An 18,082-nucleotide genomic window follows, 5' to 3' on the forward strand; every position below is an offset into this window, starting at 1 on the left:
AAAGTGTCCAAGATGTCATAAGAAACATGAATAAAATGCTGTGAGTGTACAGAAGTGATGTGAAATTGGATAGAAAAACAGGGATTTCTGAAAACAATGTGAAAAGTTGAGGTATATCTTTTCCTGTTAGAAACAAAGACAAAATCTTTACATTGACTATGTTTTCTTTGTGTGTAAATATGTTATTATAAGAAGGGAAAAACACAAAAAGGCAGCTCCTTCATTGAGAAAAAGAAAATGGCAAAATGCAATGTGTGAAGCATAATTATGGAATTATTTGAGTATTGTTATAGTCTCATCCTGGATGGAATCTTAATAGAATAATTATGCTGTCAATGATTTGGGGGATTCTGGAGTGTTTTCCAACACCACCGAGCAATTTTCAGTTCTCAGGGGACACCAGCTGGTTGTCCTACGATTTAACTCACTTCTGATACTGTCTACCTGCATATAGCATCAGACCTCACAGATTAAGTCCCCCAGAACTGCCCCCACTTCAGATGCCAATCACAAGTTAGGGTTTTCACCTGAACTTCTGACCAAAAAGCTATAAATCGGACCCCCTCCTCTGGTTCAATTAATTTTCTAGAGCAGCTCACAGAACACTAACATTTCCTTACATTTACTAGTTTATTATAAAGGATATTATAAGAGATACAGGTGAACAGCCAAATGAAGAGGTACATAGGGTAGGGTCTGGACGTGTCCCAAGCACAGGAGCTTTTGCCCCCATGGAACTGGGGTGGACCACTTTCCCAGCACAGGGATGTATTAGCCAGCCCAGAAGCTCATCAAATCTGCTGTTTTTATAGAGCTTATCCTGCAACCCCTCCCCCCTTGCTTTTCCCAGAGGTCAATTGGTGGGCCTGAAAGTTCCAGCCCTCTAATCACTTGGTCTTTTTGCTGACCAGCCACATCCTGAGGCTATTTAGGAACCCCAGCCTAATCACTTTATTAGCAGATACTCAGGTGTGCTCAAAAGGACCTGAGTATGAATAAGACAAGATACTCTTGTCACTCAGGAAATACCGAAGACCAGAGATATTTCTTATTATACTACAGGGATATTTTAGAAAAATATGTGGTGATATATCCTGATAAAGCGGAGAGGTGAAAATATTTATTTTAAAAGAGATGAATCCTAAAATAAATTGTGATCAGTTTTTTCCCCTTCCTTTTGAAACTAGAACACCAAATGAGAAATCTTAGTCTTTGTAAAGTATCATTTTTAAGCATTAACATGTTTTGAACTATCAATCTAAATAAGGATGTAAACTGAAACAAGCTCAGATTACCAGAAATTTGAGTTTATTTGGGAATAGCAGAGGAATTGCAATTTAGGAGACATGTGCTGTAGAAGCTGCAAACAAGTTATTGAGGGTCTGGGGCAGGTTGTGTTTGTGGGCAGGGAGCACAAAGAGAGGGACATCCAGCCAGAACCCAGCCAGTAAGTTCATTGGCTTGAGTATGGAGAGATTCTTGGTGGATGTTCATTGGTCTGGAGATAAGTCTTAGTCTTCTATAAATCAGGCGTTTACAGGAACTCAGTCTCTCAGTTCTTAAGTTCCGTTCTTCTGAGGGAGCATGTGTGAGATTCTCCATTTCATATCCTTGGGTTCCTTTTTTTTTTTTTAATAGTCCTTTTTCTGCTGATAGCACCTTATCTTTATTTGGCTGTATGAGTCCCATCCTTTCCCTCTTCAACTTTTATGTTTCTACTGTCTCAAATTGTTCCTTTTTTTTTTTTTTTTTTTTTGTGGACGGGCCACGTGGCTTGTGGGATCTGAGTTCCCCGACCAGGGATTGAACCTGGGCCACAGCAGTGGCCACCAGGGAACTCCCCTTGGGTTCCATTTTGGATTGAAATCCTTTCACAGGACTTGCTTATTTTTTGACATGCAAGGATACAAACATGCTGACATATGGTGATGAGGGGTCAAATAGGTCATGTGATTGAGACAAAGAACTTAAAACGTAAAACAACTTTTTCCTCTTCATCTTGTTAAAGGATCATGGAATTCATCCAGCACCATCAAAGGTTTTATGTAAATGGAATTCTTTAACAATATTTTTAAAAATTGGCAAAGTAACTGTATTAGTTATCTCTTGCTTTATACGAAATTACTACAAAACTGGGGCTTAAAACAACAATGAACATTTATTATCCTCACAGTTTCCGTGGGTCAAGAATCCAGGAGCAGCTAAGCTAGGTGGTTCTGGCTGAGTCACTCATGAGGTTGTGGTCGCACATTGGTGGACGCTCAACTAGGGCTGGAGGAGCCACTTCCAAGGTGGCTCATAAACATGGCTGGCAAGTTGGTGCTGGCTGTTAGCGGGAGGCCCCGGTGCCTCCTCACATGGGTCTGTCCACAGACTGCTTGAGTGTCCTCACAACATGGCAAGTGGATTCCTGCAGAGCCAGTGATTCAGGAGAGAAGGAAAGCCAGGCAGAAACTATTCTTTTTATGACCTAGTCTTGGAAGTTCTATAGTATCATTTATATCATATGCTGTTCGTAAAAGTGTGTCACTAAGACTGGCCCAAATTCAAGGGAAGGGGAATTAGTTTACACCTTTTGAAGGGAGGAGTGTAAACAAGATTGCACGCATAATGTTTTTTAAAAGACGTTCCTTTTTAGAGCAGTTTTAGGTTCACAGCAACATTGAGCAGAAAGTACAGAGAATTCCCCTATACCTCTTGCCTCCACATATGCACAGCCTCCCTCATTATCAACATCCCCCACCAGAGGGGTACATTTGTTACCACTGATGAACCTATGGTGACACATCATTATCACCCAGAGTCCGTAGTTTACATTAGGGTTCACTCTTGGTGTTGTACATTCTGTGGGTTTGAACAAGTGTATAATGACATGTATCCACCATTATAGTAGCATACAGGGTGTTTTCACTGCCCTAAAAATCTTCTGCATAGATATTTAAAAAACTACCATATTCATCTAAATTAGCATATACTTGCTATCATAAATTATAATGAATTTTATCTAACTTTTAAAAGTACTCAATGCTATCAAAATAAAATATACTGTGCTTTAAATATGGTATTACTCTTGAGGACTATTGAGGTACATAGGGCCATTTACCCATACACAAAATGCCCCAACCTACTCCCCTTTGTCACCATTGGGTTATAAGCCACTATCACCAAATCTATGTCTATAGCCTCTTCCATCTACTTTAATTCCTTGAGAGACTTCAATGGAAAATACAATACTGCTTTAGGCACTGAGGATGCAAGAATCAGGAAGTAAAGGGTGATAAAGATATGGTCCCTGACTGTAGGTTAAAACTGATAGGGAGATAGATACCGAATAGCTCCTTAGGTCTGCAAATAGGATGAATGGTTTAGCTGAGGTTATGGCATGAGCAGAGGCTTGGAAGTGTGGACATGCCTCAAATAACCTAATATGGTTATTTGAGGATGGTGAGTAGACCATGTGTGTAGAATATTGAGCTGCAGAGAGGTATGGAAAGCAAGGTATGGAGGGCCCAAAGCCATGATAAAGGATTTGTTTTCCTCTACATAGTGGGGAGACATTAACAGTTATTACAGAGGGAAGTGACATATTCAAACTGTGTTTTGCAGAGTGCCTCTGAGACAGAGGCAAGGAGACCAGCTGGGAGATTGTTGGAGATTTTATTTATTTTGGGCTGCCTTGGGTCTTCGTTGATGCGCGAAGACTTTCTCTAGTTGCGGTGAGCGGGGGCTACTCTTTGTTGCGGAGCACAGGCTCTAGGCACGCGTGCTTCAGTAGTTGTGGCTTGCAGGCTCAGTAGTTGTGGCTCACAGGCTCTAGAGCGCAGGCTCAGTAGTTGTGGCGCACGGGCTTAGTTGCTCCGCGGCATGTGGGATCTTCCCGGACCAGGGCTCAAACCCATGTCCCCTGCATTGGCAGGCGGATTCATAACCACTGTGCCACCAGGAAAGCCCTGTTGGAGATTTTAGAGGTGAGATTTTAAATGTGTCTACCAGGAAGCAGTCACCAAGATGATATTAGATATGTCAGAGTGGGAGCATGAGAAGGCAGGGGAGCCTTTAGACTGTGATGCAGGTCTGACCCTGGTGGAGGGGCAGAAGGATGGAAGAATTGGGTAAGAAGAATCATAGACTGCAGCACAGATCTAAGAAGTTTTGGTCAGACTGAGCAGAGTCCTTGAACCAAAGTCACCCATCAGAGGAGTCCCAAATCTTACAGGAATGGGTCTGCATTTGTTCTCCTGCTGGGCTTAGTATCAATAATTGCCTGGGAGCAGCCTGTGGGAAGTATGGTTTTGGTACAGACATGGTGGTCGGTCCAGCGGGGCAGCAGGTAGGACTGTCAGTCAGTTTCTAGGCTGAGTGTCTTGGGGTGATGGAGATGTCATTAACAGAGAGCAAACAGGGAGAAGAGGAGGGTCCTAGAGGAAGACGAGATCATGGGTGTTGTTTGAGCAGAACTGAATTTGAGGTACTCAGGAGCATGCATTTGAATAAACTGAATCAGCAGTTGGAAATAACGAGTCTAGAGCTCAAGAGAGAGATTAGAGGTGGAGTTGCAGATTTAGTGAGTCTTCTGAATGAATTAATGAGAACGAGTGAGATTTCCTATGGATGAAGTATTGGGAAGAAAGTGGAAACCAGGATATTGGGAAATAGAGCATGGAAAAAGACACAGGCAGAGCAGCCTGAGATGAAGTAATCCAAGAGGCCAGAGGATACGTTTTAAGTCAGGGGTTTGTGGACCTCAGTGTCATATTCTGGACCTTTCTTAGGCATAAGAGAGAAGAAAGTCCACATGATGACATAAGGACACTCCGAGGTGGGAGGAGTTTAGGGGCTGCCTGTCTGATGATCTAAGTGAGAGGCAGGAAGGGTGAGACAGAGCATTAGAAAAGTGAGAAAGTGATCATCTGGGTAGTGAGGGGCCTAGATCACCCTGCATGGAAGACCTGCTGAGATTTAATGGCTTGAATCTGTAAGGTTTGCTAGGATCCCCTCACCCAGCATCATTTAGTGACTTGGGAGCAGGAACAGAGGAATGGGGTGCCTGAGTTTAGCTTAGTTTGAGGATTGGTAAAGTCAAGTGGCCAAGGACTTCAAGTCCACACAGGCTGGCTAGGGAGGGAGACAGGTGAGGCAGTTCCATCCGTCCACATTGGGATGGGAGCTCAGTGAGCACCTTATGGGAATGGGCGTGGAGGACCTGACCTGCTCAGGAGCCTGAAGGGGGGTGGCCCACAACGAGGTTGTGCGCTGCTTTCAGGAGGGTGATTGCTGGCTTCTATTCCTTATGTCCTCTTTTCACCCCACCAAATGGCACTGTGCTTTGCTTTTAGAAATGTCTGTTATATGATGTGTGAAGAACTTTGATCTCATTTTGACTGCTCAGGTTTGTTTTACTTGTTAAACCTGAAGTATTTTAATAAAAATGCAAACTGGGAATTTTAGTAAGGATTCTCAATGTCCATATCATCCAATGTACTAACTGATTAAACAATAAGGAAACAAAAGTTTGGAAAATATGAAATTATTGTACGCACTGTATTATTTCACAGAACTTGCTTAGTAGCTGCAAGTTTCCCTTTAGAAATGTTTCTCTGAAGCTCATGCCTTTAGGGATGTGAGAACAGTTTGCACATTGATTTGTCATTGTGGATTCTGTGATAGGTGAGTTATTGTGAATATTGAGCTAACAACTATATGTGGGAGTTTAGGTGAATTTTCATTCACTTGTATTTTCTGAGCACCTAGTATGTACCTAGCAACCACTACGCACCTGTCCACAAAGAGATTATAATTTAGTTGGTGAGATTCTGGGCTGGATTACAAATTTCTCCATATGCCTGTATTCCTTTGATCTATAAAAATTCTCTCTTTCCTGCAAACATGTTAAATTGTTTAAGCTGGACTCAATACATATTTGTCCCTTCTTGTTCTTGCTCTGCTGGCCATGACAAGCTACTCACAGGGCAGCAAAGAGGAAAAACAAACACTCCAGGACTTCCACTCTGATTCTCATTTCAAATTGACCATTTGGCCTGCTTACGTAGGTCAACTGGTGTTCCAGGTAAATATTATGAATTGTAATGTTTCTCTGTACACTTCTTTTGTAAATGTTTATAGATGGAATGAAAAGGGGCGGCTGACGAGGTCTCCCACAGAAAGTAGTGTGACCCAAGTCCCAGAAGTAAATAACAGACATGTCCCCACTACCCCGCCATGGGATGCTTTTCTGGTTTTCCTACAGCTGCTATAAAGATCTTGAACCTGTATATCTCTTGGGTGAGCAGGCAGAGCTCTAGGGACTGCTCACTCCTGTGGAGACGAGGGACCATGGAGCCATCAGAAACACGGATTGGATGTGCCTTGGCCCCTCTCGGCTGGAAGTGCCTGGCCAGGGGTTCTAATTCCCAAGACTCATGAGGGGCTGGGTGAGCTGGGGTATTAATCGGCTGATCAAGAAGATGGGAAAGAGCCTGACAGGCTTAGGGTTGGGGGGCCAGAGCCCCAGGTGAGGCCTGTGTGGTGCTGCCCAGACCACATCCTGACGCATGGGGTGGGCGCCCCTCTGCCAGTCTTGAAGCGTTTTCAATTCAAAGAGTTTCCATGTCATTATTCTGCATTAACGAGCTTATAGATTGGTTTGCCTTCCTGGACTGAACAAATTCTATAATTCAGCAGACTGTGGTTGTGAAACCCTCCTTTGCTAGGGAAAGAAACTTGGCAAATAAGAGGGAGTAGGGTTTAATGGGCTGGGTAAGTGGGGTTAAGCCATGCTTAAGCCCACTTATTTACGGGGGAGGGAGAGAGGTGCTGCAAATGATTAGGTGAAGTTAGAAAAAGGCTACACATTAGGATGGAGTTTGTAGGCAAATTCTGGCTTCCACTCAGGAAATCAGAAAATCCTGATATATGCTATTATCCATGGTTTGTTTATCTTGAGACCCTGGCCCCCACCCCCCCCATGGTTCCTGAGCAGCTTTGGCAAGAAAAATGCTAAGGCAGTCTCTGTCCTCACGTTCTAGCCCCAGCTCTTCCCTTCAGCCTCTGGCAGAAAAAGCCCTTTCTGGGAAATTCAAATAACGAGTTTCTTGGTTTTCAGTCCTGATGATTTCCTTAGAGTCCTTTTCTGAGAATCTTGCAAAGCACATGAAGGGCAGGGAGTGGGAGGGAGGCTCTGTTGCTGGTTGAATGGCTGCTCCATGCTGGGTGTTGCTGGGCTGCCTGGAAAATGCTCTGTGGACAGCCAGCCACTGTGGGGACAGCAGATGTCTGCACCCATGTATTTCACAAGCAGGATTTTGTTCTGGGTGTAACATTTTAACTCAATTAAAATTTTTTGAATAAACAACAGTCATATTATCCAAAATTCAAAAGCATGAAAAGATATACAGGGTAAGCAAGACCCTTTCTCCCTTATCAGTTTCTTAAGAATCATCCCAGAGATATTCTGTTAATATACAACATATCCATATATATTTATTTTTTAATATAACTGGTAGAATAATATATACTCTGTGGAAACTTAGGCATAATATTTTTAGATTGTCAGAAAAGCAAAAGCAAAGCATGGATACATTTTTCCATATAATTGTGGCAAAAAAAAATTGTGTGTTTGGGAATGGGTTAGGGGTGTGTGTGTGTGTGTGTGTGTTGGGGTGTAGCAGGTATCTTGACCCATATAGCCTGCCTGTTTATTCTGATGACATTCTCCTAGTTCTTGTCCAAGTTCACATGTATGGGAAATTAAAATCTAGGCCTAGAAATTTAACAGCTAAATCAGCTTATTCCTACCAGAAAGTATATTTGGGGAAGTGGTAGGTGCAAAATTCTCCTTGACGTTTTAGGTGCAAGTGACAAGGGAGTTACTATTGGAAAGGCTCTTATATGGAATTATGTAAGGAGGAAGCATTCATTCTGAATTCTGAGAAGCAGGACCATTGTGAGACCCACCTGTAGTTTCTTAGGGAATGGTGCCCAGGTCACTGAACTCTGTTCTTGGTACATTAGGACCAGGGTGTTATGCAACGTGCTGAGGTAGAGGAATAAACAAGGTCAGAAGCAGGTATTTATTCCACAAGAAAAGAACTTAACTGCTTAGATTGCTAAAGGACTAAGGACTTTCATGGCTGGGAGGACACAGTAATGCAAGGTCTGGCTGCTCTTTGAGGCTGTAGGCAGACGTCTGGAGAATGACAGTTTGTCTCCAAGTGTTTTGTTTTGTTTTTATTTATTTTTTTAATTGAAGTATAGTTGATTTGCAATGTTGTGTTAGTTTCTGGTTTACAGCAAAGTGATTCAGATATATATATATATATATATAGTTTTTCATATTTTATATATATGTATATCTATCTATCTATATATAGTTTTTTATATTCTTTTCCATTATGGTTTCTTACAGGATATTGAATATAGTTCCCTGTGCTATACAGTAGGACCTTGTTGTTTATCCATCCAAGTGTTTTTTAATGGACATTCCCTTTCTCATTCTGTCTCATTTCCTCCCTGGTTTGTTTCATTGTCCTTCATATTCAGGAAGATAGTTACTGGAATTGGGCCTGTTAACAGGAAGAAGCTGTTTTTGTCAAGTTGGAAGGACAAGGGTGAGGAATGTGCACTGCTGTGGGGCTCACTCTGGGGGGAAGCTGATCATTTTCCTCTCTCCTCTTTGTTCACACAGCTTTCCTGGGGCTGTGCTGCCCAGGGTTTGGATGACACAATTGCCTTTTTAAAATGCTTCTTTTACTACGTAGGTGGAAAAGACTGCCACTTTGGACTTAAGGATCCCACCCTATTTCTCTAGAAAGGCATTCTTTTCCAAGGGGGAAAGGAATCTAACTCTATTGTGAAGTACAGTGGTGGATATCGCATGGTTAGGATTTGGGCTTTTATTTAGACCAATCATGCCCCAAAACTTGCTCTTAGAGACTGCTTCTGCTATGCTCCATTTCAGAGAGGTTCAGCGGTAGACCTCTGATTGTGGACTTTTCCCTCTTCTCCCCTTTTCTCCATGTCCATTGGATCTTGGCATTACTTAACATAGTAACTCAAACTCTGGGCTCCTAAATGTACTAGGTTGGCTCTTCTGCTGATTGGACCAAAGTCAGATTTCATTAGTAGGTATGAGAAATGGTGACCAGTGAACAAACATTAGAAATAATCCAGACACTCACTAAGTTGTGTTGTTGGGGAGTGTTTTTTTTTTATTAAATGTGACTGATAAAGCCTGAGGTCTAGATTATTTTTTAATTTATTTATTTTTATTGACATATAGTTGATTTACAATGCATCAGGTATAAAGTGATTCAGTTATATACATATAACTGAATTCTTTTCCATTATAGGTTATTAGAAGACACTGAATATAGTTCCTTGTGCTATATAGTAGGTCCTTGTTGTTTATCTATTTTATATATAGTAGTGTGTATCTGTTAATCCCAAATTCCTGATTTATCCCCCCTTCCCCTTTCCCTTTTGGTAACTGTAAGTTTGTTTTCTGTGTCTGTGAGTCTATTTCTGTTCTGTAAATAAGTTCATTTCTATCATTTTTTAGATTCCACATATAACTGATATTATGTGGCATTTGTCTTTCTCTTTCTGACTTCACTTAGTATGATAATCTCTAGGTGAGGTCTTGATTTTATCACAGTAAGAAGCAGTTTAACTCTCTGTTCTTCAAGTCACAGACTGTCTTGACTTCTAGGTTGTCATGATGAGCAACGGATGAGTGAATGGTAAAGGTTTCTCAGACCATTATAACTTCCAGAAGCATGACCAAGTACCTACCCTACTCTTGATGGCTCATGAGTGTCCTTTAGCTTGGTGTACAGAGGACTACTCATTCTATTAACTCACTTTGTTCCCAATAGAATGTAAAATTGGTTGTCAAGACCAGGCTATGATGAGGGCCAATCAGGGAATACAGTTGTCCCTCAGTATCCAGGAGCGATTGGCTTCAGGCGCCCCCTTACCCCCACCCTCCACCATACCAAAATCCTTGGATGCTTAAGTCTCTTATATAAAATGGTGCAGCATTTGCCTATAACTTACGCACAACCTCCCCATATACTTTAAATCATCCCTAGATTACTTATAATACCTAATACAATGTAAATGCCATGTAAATAGTTTTAATACAAGGTAAATTCTATGTAAATAGTTGTAAATACGATGTAAATGATATGTAAATAGTTGCCAACACTGGCAAATTCAAGTTTTGCTTTTTGGAACTTTCTGAAAATTTTTTTTCTGAATAGTTTTGATTCTTGGTTGAAATCCACAAATTTGGAAGCTGTGGGTCCTGGAGGGCCTGCTGTATTTGTATTAGCTCTATCTGGGTAGGGGCAGAGCCCACAGGTGCTTGGAAAATTTGGTCCCATAGGGACTAGAGTATATCTGTTATAGGATTATTTGGTTGCACCGGGCCTTAGTAGCAGCAGGCAAGCTCCTTATATGTGGCGTGCGAACTCTTAGTTGTGGCATGCCTGGGGGATCTAGTTCCCTGAGCAGGGATCGAACCCTGGCCCCCTGCATTGGGAGCATGGAGTCTTAACCACTGCGCCACCAGGGAAGTCTCCTCTGTTACAGGATTAAAAACTCAAGTTTGAACATTTTTATGCTTCTGGGTCTTATCTATAATTAATTTTTTTGCTCTTCTTTTATGCTAATTGGCCTTTAAATTTTTTCAAGTGTTTTATCCAAGTGTGTAGGACATTGGCAACTATGAGGGTTGATGATATGTATTGATATATGGACACCCTGAACTGATGTGGGGTGTGGAAGTGGGTTCCTGGCTAGTCTGCAGTGGTGAAGGCATATGGGCAGGATAGGCTGCAGAATGGATGAGAAAGGAACTGGGCTCTAACTGAAGCTCTTTCACTGGGCACACGAACTTGTACTAACATCCTCAGCCCTGCTGGGAGGTATGAGAGAATGGGTTTTCTCGCAAAAGGAAGAATCAGGTTCCTCCACCATTCTACTTGAGAGTTTAGGGTCTCCAGATAAATATTAACATCTCTCGTAGCAGCCACTGATGTTTTATATAATTGTTTAGGTACCTGGGGTTAGGACTTAAACGTATCTCTTTAGAGGATACAGTTTAACCCTTTAACCCATAATACTCCCTGAACCATCTCCCTCCTGGACTATTGTGCTGGCCTCTTACCATATCCCCTTGTTTCCAGAGTCTCCTCTCTGACCTGTCCACACTACCAATAGAATTATCTTTCTGTAATGTAGAAAAAAAATCATATTACTCAATACTCTATGACTCTCAAAGGTTAAACTCTTAATTTGACAAAGTCCTTCAAAGACTGTTCTCATTTGAGAGCTGGACCTTTTGTCCTCATGGCATAATATGGAACAGGGACCTGTCCCTCTTGCACAGGATCTTAATTTAAGCTGGCCTTGCTGAATTGGGTGCGGGCCAGGCACTGCTAATTTCCCCTCCTACTGGGCCTCTTAATCACTCTGCCCTAAGAAGACTTTGGGAAGTGATTGGATTTCTTGCATGATTGTTCCTAAGGATGCTGTACTTGCGTATCTCCTCAGATATTGTTTTATTGTACTTTCACCTATAGTTCCTAAATCTGTGGAAGAAGGCAAGATTGTCCATCATAAGGCAGTAGGGTTGTATTTACTCATGAAACTGATACTTGTAAACTGATACTTACTCCCCTCTTTTGTTAGCCTAGTCTGGCAAAATGACACATCTCTTGTGAATTTATTTACTGTGAAAGCAAGTGGGGTGGGAGGGTAGGATGGAAGGTGACAGTGTTTTCAATGAAGATAAAGAAGGATTAATGAGAATAACAGTCACAGAGTTCAGTAGAATTAAAACATCATGAAGCATCTTCCTAGCCAGTTTGCCATTTTAGAGATTGCTGTACCTAGATTTGTAACAATAAAATCAATCAATTCCAAGATTTAGTGACTGAGTCCCTAATTTTTTTTTTTTGGCCATGTCGGGTCTTTGTTGAGGCATGTGGGATCTTGTGGCATGCAGGCTTCTCTCTAGTTGTGGCGTGCGGGTTTTCTGTCTCTAGTTGTGGTGCACGGGCTCTGTAGTTGTGGTGCGCAGGGTCCAGGGCGTGCGGGCTCAGTAGTTGTGGCACGCAGGCTTACTTGCCCCGTGGCGTGTGGAATCTTAGCCCCCCCAACCAGGAATTGAACCTGCATCCCCTGCATTGGAAGGTGGATTCTTTACCACTGGACCACCAGGGAAGTCCCTGAGTCTGTAAGATCTTAAAGGGGGCAGACATTTGCCTAAGTAGTTAAATCTCAGTTAAATTTTAGTAGCATGATCTAACTATATGCAGAGGAGTAGAGAAAGAACCAGGTAAGGTCATTTGTATCTAGAAAGTATCTTTCAGTATAAGTAGCAGATCGAAATCTGGCACATTCAGGAAAGTGTGGAAGCTGGAGTTAGGCTGGGTAGCTAATTTAAAATCATGTAGCCTTAGGTGAGTGGTTCTCTTCAAGCCTTAGTTTCCAAAGCGATGTGGAAAGCATTTGGTACAATTCCTGGGAAAGAGTAAGTGCTCAAACTGTCAGATGCTGTTATTACGTGCATGACCCCAAATAGCGTCTCATCTGCATCCGAGGACTTTTATAATTCCTCCTTAATTACCTAGTTCCCTAATGAAAATGCTGGTTAAGACTTTCCTGGTGGTCCAGTGGTGAAGAATCCGCCTTCCAGTGCAGGGGACACAGGTTCGATCCCTGGTCAGGGAACTAAGATCCCACACGCCGCAGGGCAGCTAAGCCCGGGCACCACAACTATTGAGCTCACGCGCCTCAATGAGAGAGCCCGTGTGCCGCAAACAGCATACCCACGCGCCCTGGAGCCCGCACGCCACAACTAGAGAGAAGCCTGAGTGCCACAACTAGAGAAAAGCCCATGTGCCACAACAAAGAGCCTGTGCACTGTAACGAAAGATCCCACATGCCTCAACGAAAATACCATGTGCTGCAGCTAAGACCCTGACGCAGCCAAAAAAAAAAAACCAAAGTGGGAAAAAATAAGGAAAATAAATAAATATAAAAAAACCCTGCATGTGGATCTTTTATTATAACTGATATTTTCTTGGTTGGGTGAAGGGCCTTTTATAAGTAGCCCTTTCAGCGACACACAGGAAAAAGTGTCAGAATTAGCATGGCAATTTTAGAGAAAAATGTAGGTCATGTGTTATTTAAGACATACCAACTATTGGTATAAGGCAATTTAAAAGGGAAAACGGCTTCCCTGGTGGCGCAGTGGTTGAGAATCCGTCTGCCAATGTAGGGGACACGGGTTCGAGCCCTGGTCCGGGAAGATCCCACATGCCGTGGAGCAACTAAGCCCATGCGCCACAACTACTGAGCCTGCGCTCGAGAGCCCACGAGCCACAACTACTGAAGCCCGCGCGCCTAGAGCCTGTGCTCCGCAACAAGAGAAGCCACCACACTAAGAAGCCCGTGCGCTGCCACGAAGAGAAGCCCCCGCTCGCTGCAACTAGGGAAAGCCCATGTGCAGCAACAAAGACCCAATGTGGCCAAAAATAAATAAAATAAATTAACCCCCCCCCAAAAAAAATGAATAAAAGGAAAAATATTTTACCAGGAGCAGAATTTTTATTTGGTGTAAATAAAACATGTGAAGGGAACAGAAGAAAACTGGAATGAGGCAGGTGTCAAAACTGGGAAATTCTGACAAAGCCAAAAAAAGAAGAGCCAAAAAAAATTACGAGGAACCAACCTTGAGGAGTAACTGAGTGCTGTTTGGGGATCTTTCAGGTTCCTGCATCTAGTACTTAGTGTTGCTGAGAGGATGATTCTTATATTTCCCATATAGCTGTTCTCCTCATGTCAATATTCAAACAAAACTAGGGCTTAAAACTATAACTAGAGTTCTCTTTTGAGACATTTTCTCTCTGTAACATTTCTCTCTTTCCCACAATCAGGTGAAAATGAAATCCTTGCATCTCTGCATGCCATTTCCAGCAAGAACCAGATCTGGAGATCATATATTGGCATGGGCTATTATAACTGCTCAGTGCCACAGACAATTTTGCGGAACTTACTGGAGAACTCAGGATGGTAATGTATTTCTTGATGAAAAACAGGAGTGCTGTGATTTGATTTGCATGACTCTTTCTGTGTCCCCACCCTGCAAAGTCTCAGAACTTGCCCACTGACACCCATACTCTAGTGTTATCCCTAACCTGCAGGAACCTACCTGGCTTTCTCTGGCTTGGGAGATTTCCTTACTCAAATGTAGAGGACTTAGAAGCTTCTTTCCACTTTTATTCCCATAAAATAATGTAGAGCTCAAACTTGTGGATGCTGGGCATCTCTTCCTCTTGCTGACTCCGTGTTTGTTCTCAGTGAGCGTTTTTGAGCAAGATATCAAACCTGCAGGTAGGCAGATTCAGGGCTTTATTCTTTGGAGACACTAGGATTTTAGGCTGTCTGAGATTACTCAGTGAGTCAAAATCTTGGTCCATTGTCTTCTCTCAGGATTTTAGGAGCTACAGTTAATTATGCCCCCCTCCTCTGCTCCCTGCCCCAAACCAATATTCTGGGTTTATGACCAACTGAAAAAGAAGACATTGTATCAGGTAGATGGAGATGCAAATGTTAGCTTTATTACTTAGCACTTTGTAGAGAAAGAGAACATGTGTATTCTGTGAACAGGCTCTTCTAGAAACAATCAGAGACAAGGCTGAGCTGTTAATGCTGTTACTTGTTCTGCCTCCACCTCACCTATCAGGTAACTCGTTCCTAGTCCTCTAGGGGGTGGGGTAGGGGGTGTTCTTGTCCCTGCCCACTCTGGCTGCCACAGGTTGCGCAAAATGAGAATGTTTCTCCTGCACTTGAGGAAAACTTCCATGCTATCTTGCTTTTCCATTCCTGTTTGCTGTATGATAGAAAGAAGGAAACAGAGATTCATGTCCTAGTATACACTAAACAAGAAAACACCTTGGGTACTTCTTAACGGGCAAAGACCATGGCTTCAAAGGTGCCTTAGAGCAGATCAGAGCATCTGCTTCTTCTGCCCACTGGGAAATATTGTCTGACTATGGAGGAGGAAAGATGGGGACCCCTGGGCCTTTCTTCCTCTGTTTTTGGATCAGTGCCATTGTATACACCAGCATCTTTGAATCGAAACTTTATTTCAACTGATAACCTTATCTCTAAAGGAATGTGTGCACTTACCATCTCTAGCGTAGAAACAAACCAAGCCTGGGAAGGCTTTGATACTTCCTGGGTGATTTTTTTTTTTTTTTAAGTTGGTTGATGTACGAGGTAAATTTAATTTTTAGTAGGACCATTATTATGCAAGGACAGAGTAAGTGATTGCCTCAGCAATTCAAAGGTATTTATAGCAAGATGCAGAGACTATCTTTTAGGTTAGCATACAGAAAAATAATCAACTTTAGTAAAGGGAATGTGGACCCCCCCCCCATGGGAAAGCACGGAATTGCCTCCTTTGAAATACTAAGTACGTGCTCCACAGCAATATATCTTAAACATTTGCTGAACACTTCACATCTGTTTTAAAAATAGGTGTTATTTAATAAAATTCTGTCAGAGTTAATTTGAATCAAGTGACCAAAATTCTTATTTCAGTATAATTGCCTCATATAAGAAGCTGTCCACCTGCCATCCTATGACAGACTATTGAGACATCTGTTAGTCCATTTTTTCCCACAAAAACAGAAGGGGCTTCCCTGGTGGCGCAGTGGTTGAGTCCGCCTGACGATGCAGGGGACACGGGTTCGTGCCCCGGTCCGGGAAGATCCCACATGCCGCGGAGCGGCTGGGCCCATGAGCCATGGCCCCTGGGCCTGCGCGTCCGGAGCCTGTGCTCTGCAACGGGAGAGGCCACGGCAGTGAGAGGCCCGCGTACCGCAAAAACAAACAAACAAAAAAAACCCAGAAGTAAGTGCCTGCCTGAGCAGACTCAAAGCTACCCCCCCCCAAATTTACTGTTTGTTCTAGTCAACTTCTGAAGATGGGGTCCGTGTCTCCCAGCTTCTGTGGTTGGGTAGGAGCCTAACTTCTGTGAGCACCAGTTAGCAAACCCAGATGGGTTTTCATGTGGACGGCCCCCTTCCTGTTTTTGTAAATTTTCATTTCCCAGACTCTACTGAGTCCCTGCTCATTCCCCTCCCGATTCCCTCATTCTCCCTTTAAAACAGCTAGTCACCTCTAAAACACACACACACACACACACACAAACACACAGAGAAATGTGCAACCCCATCTAAGATTACAAACTTGGACAATTTTGACGTTTTAGAGAGTAAACCTGATACCCTACGTAATTTTGAACTTTGCACAAAGTGTTCTTAGTGCTAGGAATAGGGGTACTGTTTTGACTACTTACCATATGTGAACTTACTTACACTCTGTTTGAACTTACACTCAAACAAACATAGCGGTTTCTGTGTATTTGAGTCTGTGAGTGAATATGTGTTGGGCCGTCAGCACAGCGGGCCTTCATCTGGTGCCTAAAGCCCAGACCTGTAGGTCTGAGGACCAAGGCATGTGTGTAGCTTAGGGCATAGGTTAGACTATGTGGGAAGCACAGCGCCTTTGCATCTTCTGTCTGCTTTTGCATAAGTGCAAAGGTAGTCCTGGTTGGTGAGGGTGTTTGTCCTAGATGCAGTGATTCACGTCCCATCATTATAGAAGCCAGATCTGTTGGCCTAATCCCTGTTGCATTGCTTTTGGTTTCAATATGCTCCATTTCTTTATTAATAGGAGAACAGGAACGAACTGTCAAAGAAGTAGTTTTTCTGCTTTGGGTGTGTGTGTGTTTGTGTGTGTGTGAACGTGTGTGAAGGTATTTGTATTGCTGAGGGCTTCTTTTCCCCTGGGGTATTGGTAAAAGTTTGGATGGTAAACTCCAAGTTTGATTTGAAAAGCAAATGGCCTGTCTCCTCCTTCTTACAAAACAAGCCTCCTAAGTACATGAATGGGCTGCAGCATTCCAGCCATCTGAATACTGGCCAGCTGTCTTCGCTCTTGGTGGCCGCACAGAATATTCACCATATTGCTTCCTGGCTGTGAGTGGATATGTTCATTTACTTTAGGATCCGCCAGAGTTTTGAGAGGGAGACAGTGTTGTTCTTTGCTTTTCAGTTCTGGTTTTGGGGTGCATTTTAAGTTTTGTTCCTTTGCATCCTCCGAAAGCTGATCTGAAACAGAGGGTGATACTGGCCCTTGCCAGCCCTGATAGGGAGGGCTGTGCACATGAGCTTGGGTAGACTTCACATTATCACCCTTCTGAATGGTTGCCATAGAGATGGAACCAACAAATTCCGGTGACGTGAGGTGAAAATAAATGGGTAACATAGCCTCCAGAGAATACAAACATTTGGGCTTTTACAAGAAGATTTACATTAGGCCTAGAATATATTTTATAGGGTCTACTTTTTGAAATTTTTGATTGCTGATAATATCAGTTAACTAATATCAAAACACTTACATTTCCCTTGTGACTATTTCTGTTTTGTGTAATGTTGGCACTGGGATTAAATGAGAGAATCTCATGAATGTTTGTCTTCCTGCAACTCCCCCACGCCTTTTTTGGTTAAAATCGTAGGGAATACTGATTATTTTGGAATAAATGTTAATGCCATGTTGAATATATCATGCATCCTTTTTGAGCGGAACAGAATGCCTTCTTGGATATGCAGATACATTTTGGTTTTTAATATTAAAATATATCTAGAAACAGAAATCAATTGAGTTAAATATCAGTTGGAACATAGAAGTTGTAGATTACAGACATTTTCTTGACCACTGTTTTGCCTGGGGCAACTAAACCCTTTTATGCAGGATGGCAGGCCCTGTGCTAGCATTTTTCTCCTGAAACGAGGGTTTATTTAGTATCTCCAGGCTTGAGACTCACCAATCCGTGTCCATTAATAGATGATTTTTAAGACCATTTATGTCTGTTTATTGTAAAAAAAAAAGTGTGGATTATAAAAGAAGTTTACAAGTAAAAGAAAGTAGGATCATGTATTTGTCATCTTTGCAGGAAAAGTTTTAAAGCTCTCTCCTTTTAGCAATGCTAATTAGCATCAGCCTA

At 42.4% G+C, this 18,082-nt stretch overlaps 1 protein-coding gene across 1 annotated transcript in view; it reads left to right on the forward strand.

The window, feature by feature from the left end:
- Positions 1-18,082, forward strand: part of GLDC (glycine decarboxylase) — a 99,683-nt gene that overhangs the window by 5,713 nt on the left and 75,888 nt on the right. The window contains exon 3 of the mRNA XM_065878897.1: positions 13,944-14,079. Coding sequence (XP_065734969.1) covers positions 13,944-14,079 — 136 coding nt within the window. The remainder of the gene's footprint in view (positions 1-13,943; positions 14,080-18,082) is intronic.

Source organism: Phocoena phocoena, chromosome 6 (genome assembly GCF_963924675.1).
Source record: "Phocoena phocoena chromosome 6, mPhoPho1.1, whole genome shotgun sequence".
Taxonomy (NCBI): Eukaryota; Metazoa; Chordata; class Mammalia; order Artiodactyla; family Phocoenidae; genus Phocoena; species Phocoena phocoena.